We start from the raw sequence: 10862 nt of genomic DNA, 5'->3' as shown, positions 1-10862 counted from the left end.
ACCGAGTATCGGAAATTCTCAGCGTTGCAAGTGCCAAGCAATGGAAACATGTAAAAACTTTAGAAAATCCCGCAGATTTAGGTAGTCGCGGCTGCTCTCCACAATAACTCTTGCAGACTACACTCTGGTGGAACGGGCCCCCTTGGCTCAAACAATCCGTATCTAGCTGGCCAACACCCAGGACATTTGATCCCATTGATCAAACGCCAACGAATACAAATGTGCAGAACAGAGTTCTAACTTTCATTTACAACCTAAGCACGTAGATTCCACATTGAATACTTCAGAGGCACATCACAATGAGCTAAATGATATTCTGGAAGAATTTTCATCGCTTGATCGAGCTTTAAGAATCATTAGTTATCGATTGAGGTTTATTCACCGCATAATGAGGAAACCAACTTCAACCGAAAAGTATATAACTGCCAAAGAAATTACATTTACCAAGCACAGGCTTCTAAGCATCGCTCAACAACTCCACTTTGAGTCTGAATACAAAAGTTTAAAAGAAAAGACACCTTTGTCTCGGAAAAGCAGACTTTTATCTCTAAATCCATTTATGGATGATAAAGGTCTTATACGAGTAGGTGGGCGACTTCACAATTCCGAACTAAGCTATGAGGAGCAGCATCCAATAATAATACCTGAAAAATGTCAATTCTCTAAGCTACTTGTCGATTTTACACATCGTATCTTGCTGCATGCCGAGCATCATACTATGCTAAGAGCAATCAGGCAAGGATTTTATATTCCCCGACTGAAGACTCTGGTACGAAAATGCATCCGTAATTGCAAGACTTGTACAGTTTACAAACAAAAGTTGCAGCATCAGATCATGGCAGCTCTTCCCCCGGAACGAGTTAAATTTTCGCTACCGTTTACCTACACGGGTGTCGACTTTGCCGGCCCCTTTGGCGTTAAGTCCTCTAATTTAAGAAATGCAAAAATTTTGAAAGCCTACACCGCAGTTTTCGTTTGTTTTTCAACACGTGCAGTTCATCTAGAGCCTTGCTCTGACCTATCCACTGATACCTTCCTTGCTTGTTTTAGCAGATTTACTGGACGTAGAGGTCTACCTAAGACGTTGTTTTCCGATAATGGAAGAAATTTCATTGGAGCAAATCTGGCCCTCCTCAAAGCCCACAACAATTTTCTAAAAACAGCAGAACAAGCGTTAATAAATAAATACAGCATATTAGGATTTACTTGGTCATTTATCCCACCTTATGCACCCCACATGGGTGGTATATGGGAGGCTGCCATGAAAAGCATGAAAATGCATCTAAAAAAGGTAACCAACTCCTTCTCATTTACGTTCGAGGAATTCACCACATTACTTATTAAAATCGAGGCAGTATTGAATTCAAGGCCACTATCCTCGATAACTGAAAATCCCAACGAGATTTTACCTTTGACTCCGGGACATCTGTTACACGGCGCACCTCTTGTGGCTCCACCTGAAACTCCATCTGACCCGAATGCTAAAAACTTGCCTTTCTTGAAACGCTGGGAGCGTTTAAAATCCCTACAATATATTTTTGCTCAAAGATGGAAAAATGAATACATCACCGAGTTACAACGTCGCTATAAATGGAAAAAAGAAAGAGATAATCTTAAACCAAATGATATTGTCATTGTAAAAGACGATTCATTACCGTCCACCGATTGGCGGCTTGGTCGCGTCACGAACGTAGTTTATGGAAAGGACAGCAAAGTTCGCGTCGCTGACGTTTTAACGCGGAATGGAATTATACGAAGATCCATCGTGAAACTCTGCATACTTCCAACTGAGAGTGACCACCAGAAAAATGTAGGCAGAAATACAACCCCAAATTCATCAAAAGTCACCTCTCAAAACCCAAAGAAAATTTGATTAATCCAATCCATTCAAACCCTCAAAAAAATAAACTGAAATGCAGCTAATAACACTTTTAGATAGTAACCGCACAATTTATTTATTTTTTCGCACTGTATGTATTTCTTTTGTCTCCTTTTCTATGTATTTAGATGGAAGAGAGACGCCCCCGATGTCACATATGCCGTCAAAACCATCCTATAAAATATTGTAAGCAGTTCAGGGAATGGAGTGTTACGTTGAGACGGCTGTCGATACAAAATAAGGGATACTGTCTAAACTGTTTAGCGAACTTTCATACCCGGGAGTTTTGCTATTCTAGAGGCCGATGTAGCGTCCGGATGGCAGATGATCGGATATGTGAAGCTAGACATCATACCCTTCTCCACCGTTCGATATATGACCCACTTTCTTCGAGCTTTGAAGATGAAAACGAGGACTATCCATATTCTTTAAGCGAAACGCCGGAGAAGGAAATCTCAATAAATCTTGATCCAGTGGATGTTACTACCCCTCCACATGAGGAAGAAGAAGACCGATTAATTGAATTTCCAATCCCAGTCGAAGATAATATCCCTCCTCATGAGGAAAAGGATAAGATGATAACCCAACTTCCTCATACAGCGTTACACCATTCAGTGGTAATTGACCCCCTAGTCCGGGTTAACCTCAATTATCGGGGACAAAAGATGTATACATCCTTCATACTAGACCGTAATGTGTCGCAATCTTTTCTATTACACGATGTTGCTCGAATGCTCCCAGAATTTAGACCAAATCCTAGTACTATCGGAGAGCGATTCGGACGATTTGTACTCGAGCCGGCGTTCCCACATCCAGAGCACAACAAAATCGGAATTGACTTGCGTCTAGTAGACCACATACCTTTCTCTCCACCAGAGCCGAGTCAAGATACCACCATTGCAAAACATTTTAAATCCTATGAGCCCCTAGCTCATCCTGACTTTACCAGCTGTAAAGAAATTGACGGTGTATTGGGCGAAGACGTTGCTTCACAAATATTTAAGCCACATTATGTTCCACCAATCACTAGTTTTGCTGTTGCACACAAGTCCACATTTGGCTATATAATTTCTGAAAAATGGAGCGGCTGCATTTGCCACAGTTTAGAGGCCGGAATATGTTGAATCGAGTTCAACAAATCATATACATATATATATTATTTTTTGTTTTTAGTTTTATAGTACCATGGCTTTGCCATCTCTGTTGTATTATTTTTTTTTGTACATAAGACAAGAAGTCTAAATTTTGTTATATTCTTTTTTTTTAACGAAACATTTTTTTTGTATTATTAGCCCATACGGTTCTTTATTTTTTCTTTTTAAGTTAGTATTAAATTGATGTTTGTAGCTTGAACAATAAACTCAAGCATTTGAATTCAGTCAAAATTCTTAAGTGCTTTTTTATTTCAACACCAACAAACCTCACGGGAAGAGGAGTCACCTCGCCCCAACACTACCGCTACATACACTTTTTTGAAGCAGTAGTTGTAGCAACAGTTAAAAATTTATTAGTTGTCGTAGCTTTTTAAACACTGCTATTTTCAATACCAAAAATTGAAACTCTGTTCTATATTTAAAAACCTACCACAAACAAAATAAAACGTCAAAATCAATAAAAAAAATATTTTTTAGTTTGTGCGAAATGGACGTGCTTCGGAAAAGAAAAAGTGCTAAATGTGTTGAAAAAAATTATAAAGTAATGTGCAAAGTAAATTAATAAAGTAGCGACAGTACTACAACAAATACAGCATTTACAAAAACCACAAGCAATTTTGTTTTTGGTTTAAGGTCTGAGCTGTCAAAGTTGCCTGTTGTTGTTTTTGCTTTTGGGCTTGTTGTATTTTTCGCCACAACAACCACAAGTGAATTGACAGTTCAGACTGAATAAAAACAAGTAAGAGTGCTATATTCGGCTATGCCGAATCTTATATACCCTTCACCTTTGTTGTGAATGCATTATTATTTTTTATAGTTAGTATATATGTATGTACATTGCCCACTTTCAGCGTACAGCATCCTAAATTTATCAAGAACAAAACAAACAACAACAACGCCAAACGAAACAAAACACCAAAAGAAAAAACAAAATACGCAAGCCAATGAAACCAACACACATCCAAACATACGTTTAATTGTATAAAAAACAACAACGCCAAAAGAAACAAAACACAAAAGAAAAACAAAATACGCAAAGCATGCACATCCAAACATACGATTTGTTGCTTTTTTGTCAAAAAAACCAACACACAAGCAAACAAACGTTTAGTTGTATAAAAAACAACAACAACGCCAAAAGAAACAAAACACAAAAAAAAACAAAATACGCAAAGCATGCACATCCAAACATACGTTTTGTTGCTTTTTTGTCAAAGCATGCAATACATTGTGTTTTTTGATGAAATTTTCAGAGGTTGTCTCGGATTTTTGCTCATATCTCCGTTAGTTATGGACGGATTTTGCTGATTTTAAATAGCAAAATTCTCGAAAGTATGTCTGACAGAATTGTTGAAGATTTGGATCCCGGAGAAATCCCTTCAGAAAATTTATTTCAACAAACAGACGGACAGACGGACATGGCTTAATCGACTCCGCTATCTATAAGGATCCAGAATATATATACTTTATAGGGTCGGAAATGAAAAATGTAGAAATTACAAACGGAATGACAAACTTATATATACCCTTCTCACGAAGCTGAAGGGTATAATTAGAGTATAAAAAAAAAATTATATAAAATATGTTTCACTAATTAATTGGAATACGTATTTACATTTTTTAAAAAAAATACACTACCTTTAAAAAAACTTTATTTATTGGTACACTTTTAACAAACACTTCAATTACAAATATAATTTAAATTAATCACTAATCATTTAATAAAACGTTAAAAATCTTTATGCGATCTTAAGTGAAGATGGAAATAACGATCAGGTCCGTAATGATGGTTCTAGCCGAAAATCATTTAAACCACCTCCAATATTCCTTCGCGAACCCAGTTGGAATGAATTAGTGAGAACACTTATTGAACTTATTGGTAAAAATAATTTCCATATTGTTCCCATACGAAGAGGTGTGCAAGAAACAAAAATCGTTATATACACTGAGGACGATTACAGAAAAGTCTCTCAATACCTAAATAATAACAAGAAAAATTTGTACACCTATCAGCTGAAAAGCAGTAAAGGCTTGATAGTGGTAATTAAGGGTATATAGTCCAGTGTAGAGCCAAACGAAATCAAGGAGGCCTTGGATGAATTAGGCTATAGTATACGAATTGTGGTCAATATCTTCAATAGAGATAAAATTCCCCAACTACTATTTAGAGTTGAGTTGGAGCCTGATGACAGAAAATTAAAAGGTAATGAAGTCCATCCAATATACTCCCTACGGTATTTGTTAAATCGCAGGGTAACAGTTGAGGAACCTATCAAACGTAATAATCCTGTACAATGCGGAAATTGTCAGGAATTTGGACACACGAAGAACTACTGCACTTTACGAACTGTATGTGTTGCATGCGGAGACCTGCATTCTTCAACAGAATGTGATATTATAAAGAAAGGTCTCATTAGAAAATGCGGAAACTGTGGCGGCGATCATTCTGCTAACTATCACGGGTGCCCAGTATACAAAGTATTGTTGAAAAAATTAAGAGATAGAAAAAAAGGATTAAGAGGCGAAATAGTTGAACCAGTGAATCTGAACTGCAGTTCCTATCCGCCAGTTTCTGGAGTTCCCACTCCAAATAAAAATAATAAAGAGGTTCCAGTTCAGTCTGGAACCGTCTCATATGCAAGTATTTTAAAATCTGATATTAAACAACCTAGTTTCCCCCAAAATTCGGGAGGGTTAGAAAATTTATTAAATACTCTTGCAAGTAACATAACCTCACTTAACCAAAACATGTCTATTTTCATGACATCCATGCAAAATACCATACAAGAGCTTTTGAGAGCCCAGAACCAAATGATACAAATACTCTTAACAAGAAAATGAGTTTTTTTAAAAATTTGTTTCTGGAACGCAAATGGCTTGAACCAGCACAAAGCTGAGGTGTCACACTTTATCAACGAAAACAATATAGATGTATTGTTAATCTCGGAGACTCATTTAACAAATAAATATAATTTTCATATTCCAGGTTTTATATTTCATCCCACGAATCATCCTGATGGTAAGGCACACGGTGGTACTGGTATTTTAATTAGAAATAGGATAAAACATTATACCCTAGAAAAATTTTCCAAAAACTATTTGCAAGCAACATCCATTTGCTTAGAATGTGGACTCTAAGCTCAATATATTGCCCCCCACGATTTTCTGTGATTAAGGAACATTTTGAAGAATTTTTTAATACACTAGTAGATCGTTTCCTGGATTGTGGTGACTACAACGCTAAACATACATATTGGGGTTCCAGATTAATGAATCCCAAAGGCAGACAGATGTACAGGACTCTAGTTGATCGAAAAAATTGCTTAGATTTTATATCACCCGATCAGCCCACTTATTGGCCTTCTGATCCTAGAAAAATACCTGACCTAATAGATTTTGCCATATCAAGGAATATAAACAGAAACTCTATTACTGTAGAAATATCATATGAACTGTCTTCTGATCATTCTCCCGTTATACTACACTATTACGGCCAATATCAATCGTCTCATACGGAAGCTTCATTATTCAAGACTGATTGGTTGAAATATAGAAAATACATCAGCAGCCACATCCACACTGAATGTAACATACAGTGTGAGGAAGATATCAATGATTGTATCAGAGACTTCAAGTCTCTAATCTTTTCGGCCTTGGATCACTCTAAGTGCCAAATTCCTCCTTATCCTAAAATGTGTATTTCTAATGCAGAAATTAATAGACTCCTCCTCGAAAATAGGAGATGTAGAAGAGATTGGCAACACAACAGATCCCCTGCTGCTAAGCAGAGGCTGTCCATTGCAAGCAAGAAATTAAAAAGAGCCCTTCAGTCTGAAGAGGATCGCAGAAATCGAAACTATATTGAAAGTTTAACCAGTACTAAGCACACAAACTTCTCCTTTTGGAAGGCAGCTAAGAATATTAAGCCACCGGTAGAGGGTCAAAGTCAGATAAGAAAATCTGATGGTTCCTGGGCACGTAGTGCAAAGGATAAAGCCGTAGTTTTCGCTGAACACTTAAGTAATGTATTCCAACCAAACCCCCCATCAAATAATTTGTATTGGGGGATTTAGGAACAGACTCCGAACTAATCATTGTTACTATAGAATATGTTCAGAGGATCATAAAGGACAATCTTAAACTAAGAAAGTCTCCAGGTTATGATTTAATTACACCTTCCATAATTGGAAACCTACCTGATGTGGCAATTATTGTGCTCACAGTATTATTTAATGTGATCTTGTCTCTAGGAGTATTTCCGAATGATTGGAAAATCTCCCAAATTATAATGATACCCAAGCCAGGAAAGGATTTGACATTGGCATCATCCTACAGACCTATTAGCTTATTGCCTTGCTTGTCTAAACTATTTGAGAGAATAATCCAAGGGAAAATTTTAACATTCTTAAATAGTCAAAACATCCCAGATCATCAATTCGGATTCCGTAAACATCACGGAACAATTGAGCAAGTTAATCGCATAACTGGAGAGATACGAAAATCTTTCGAACTAAAAAAGTATTGTTCGGCAATATTTCTAGATGTTGCCCAGGCTTTTGACAAGGTTTGGCATAAAGGTCTAATATACAAGATTAAATGCCTACTGCCTTCTAGTACTCACAAAATACTAGAGTCTTACCTATCGGATCGCTTGTTTAGGATAAAATGCGGCGATTATGTGACAAGCGACTATGTGATCAATGCTGGTGTACCTCAGGGAAGTGTTCTAGGACTAACCCTGTACTTATTATACACCTCAGACTTGCCCGAGTCCGAAGAATTAACCATTTCCACCTTTGCAGATGACACTGCAATTCTTAGTTCTCATGTGGACTTAAATGTAGCATCTAGAAACCTTGACAATTATCTCAGGCACGTGGAGACGTGGTTAAAAAATTGAAGAATACAAGTGAACGAAATTAAAAGCAAGCACGTAACGTTTTCACTTAGGAGAGGAAGTTGTCCACCAGTGACACTAAACAGTGTGAACATCCCACAGTCTGACCACGTTACATACCTTGGCATTCATTTAGACAGACGTCTTACTTGGCGTCGGCACATAGAAGCCAAGCGGCTCCACATGAAACTAAAAGCTTCTAACTTACACTGGCTAATCCACCACCAATCGAAATTAAGCCTTAACTGCAAAGTCATCCTGTATAAGACAGTCTTAAAACCAATTTGGACATACGAAATCCAATTATGGGGAACAGCAAGCAATACCAGTATAGATCTTATACAGAGGGCACAATCCAAAATTCTTAGAACCATGACGGGAGCTCCATGGTACATAAGAAACGAGAACATCCACAGAGACTTAGATGTACCCTTGGTCAAGGATGAATTCAGAAAAACTCGTGAAGCTTATTTATCAAAATTACATCAACATCCGAACCCGCTCGCAAGGCTACTTACAGCAACTCAAGACAGCTCAAGGCTGCGTAGAGCTGACTTACCACTCATCTAATTTTCCAATTATGATTCTCAATTGAGAGAACAATAATTGTTTAGTTTTAAGATTTAATTACATATTATAAGGCCTAGAAATTAAAGGCAGGAATAATATTATAATAAAAGTATAAAAAAAAAAAAAATTAATAAAACTTTATTTATCACTATTTAATTTGAACTTAAGATAAAACACAACATTTTTTATTTAACACAACCGATGATTTTAAAATTCATAAATATACTAAGTATTGTCATGTTCTTCTTCTTTCTTTTAAAATGTAAACAGTAAAAAGTCGGTATTAATGTAATTTGTTATTGTAAAATTTGTCACTAACCAAAAATAATATTCTTTTGTATACTAAAATGGATCGTTTTTCTTCTTAATATTATCTATTAAGTTAATTTTATGGATCTTTGTTTGTAACTGAAATGTACTTTAAGATGAGCATAATTCGATAGTAATGTAATTTGTTTTTGTAAAATGTTTTTTATATGCTGAGTAACATTTTTGCGACACAAAAGAGACACATTTTAGTATACATATCGAAAATATAACTTCCAATTGCTGGCAGGGTAGGTACTGCTGTCAAAGAGTTGGACTACTTTGTATGTAAATAATAAATAAATGTTTATAAAATTAAGCTTTTTTCTACACAAAATTCTTACAACATTATTCTAACTATTATCGCCTTGATAAAGTTCATTTTTATTGCTAAACATTACAAAATGCGCATCAATAAATGTAGAAACCATGGCCCATAATCATAGTCAAAAATAAAGTACATTTTATGAGAATTAAACTCGACTTTACTTAAGAGTGGACTTTAGGTCTATCATAGACAAGTTAAAGTATACTTCTGACGCTGAAGTCGACTCTAAATATAAAACTAGCTGAAGTTGTTTTTAACTCGTTTAACAATAGCATCAGCTGTTCTTCGCCGAGTAAAAAAGTTCGTCACAAAGTAAAAGATGTTTAAGTTACAAGATATTGGTAGAGATTTTGCAATTATTGAACAGTTATCAATAAAATTAGTACCAAAATATCGTAATTATGATATTAATCTTATCTTTTTCACTTTTCTACAACAAACAACTTTCTTTAGATGTCCCGGTTACTTTTATTCTTTACGTTTTTTGGATTTTTTTAATTTAGTATGTCAGCTGTTCAGCTTTGCCACTTGTCTGTTTTTTGTTGTATATTGTATGAAAACATTTTCTACATTTGCGGTGGCACCCAGTTAAAGTCGGTTCAATTTAAAACATACTTTAATTTTGACTATGGTAGCAAATTAATAAAAAGCTGGTTTTTATTTTAAAGTTGTTTTTAAAAAGAACCGACTTTAGTGTTTGACTATGATTATGAGCCCATGTATTTTTTTACAAGAAATGGTAAAAAGTTGAAAATAGTCGGAAAGTCGAAAATAGACGAAAAAAGTCGATTAACTAAAAAGTCGAAAGTTCGAAAAGTCGACTTTTTAAAAAACGGAAAGGTCGACTTTTTGTTTCAGCTATAGAACCCTAATTTCGATGTTTTTTCGATAATACGTACAGAGAGCTGCGCCGACTAAATTTCACGGCGGCGGCGGTTGACTCCAAAAAAGGTCGGCGGCTAGCCGGCTGTCAGCCGACTAAAGCCGAAAAAAAATTCGGCGGCGGCGGCTTGGAAAATTTATCGGCGGCTCGGCGCAGCCGGCTTACAGCCGTTCGGCGCAGGTCTCTGAATACGTATTCTCAACTTTCATCAATTAACTTGCATGTGTAAATGCAGTGTGAGTACTGTTGTTCAATGACACGTAAATCACAAAGTATAGAGAGGCGTCACGAGACAGAAAATAATATAGTTCTATATTTGTTTAATTTTTAGTAACTGCGCTTTTCATTTTGTTTTAGTCTTAATTTTCTGCCGCAATAATTCAATTTCTTTCCGATTTAGTTTGATGCAATCATTTATTTTTGTAATATTTCACTTTTAATTGCCAGTGTACATGTGGAGTTTTATTTTGTAAATGTAAAAAACAGCCAAGAATTTTGTTTCATTTAAATTTACACGTAAACAATACACACATTTTTATAATTTTCCATTTTAAAAAATTTTGTGCCCAGACTACGAAAAAATTTTCACATTTCTTTGTCTACCAAATTCGTGTTGTATATAGCGTTTTGCTTTAACACATCACTGATATTGTAGTACAAAATATATTGCTATCTCTTTTTATGAGAACTGCCCTAACATCTGATTTGGCGTTTTTTTAACGTCAAATTTGACACTTCTGTATATTCTGTGCGTAAATGTAAAATTTACTGGTTTTTCTTCTAAACTATTATAATAAAATTTTTCCAAGTCGCAAATGGATTTAAAATAAAACAAGTAAGAGTGC

The 10862-nt window shown here is 35.6% G+C and overlaps 1 protein-coding gene across 1 annotated transcript; it reads left to right on the top strand.

The window, feature by feature from the left end:
* Nucleotides 1-388: 388 nt before the first annotated feature.
* LOC135955612 (uncharacterized) lies at nucleotides 389-1873 on the top strand. Its single transcript, XM_065505970.1, has one exon. It carries the CDS (start codon nucleotides 389-391, stop codon nucleotides 1871-1873), a length of 1485 nt encoding a protein of 494 aa, XP_065362042.1.
* Nucleotides 1874-10862: the final 8989 nt, after the last annotated feature.

This window comes from Calliphora vicina, chromosome 3 (assembly GCF_958450345.1).
Source record: "Calliphora vicina chromosome 3, idCalVici1.1, whole genome shotgun sequence".
Taxonomy (NCBI): Eukaryota; Metazoa; Arthropoda; class Insecta; order Diptera; family Calliphoridae; genus Calliphora; species Calliphora vicina.
Note: the sequence above shows the minus strand (reverse complement) of the source record. Positions and strands in the feature narration are given on the sequence as shown.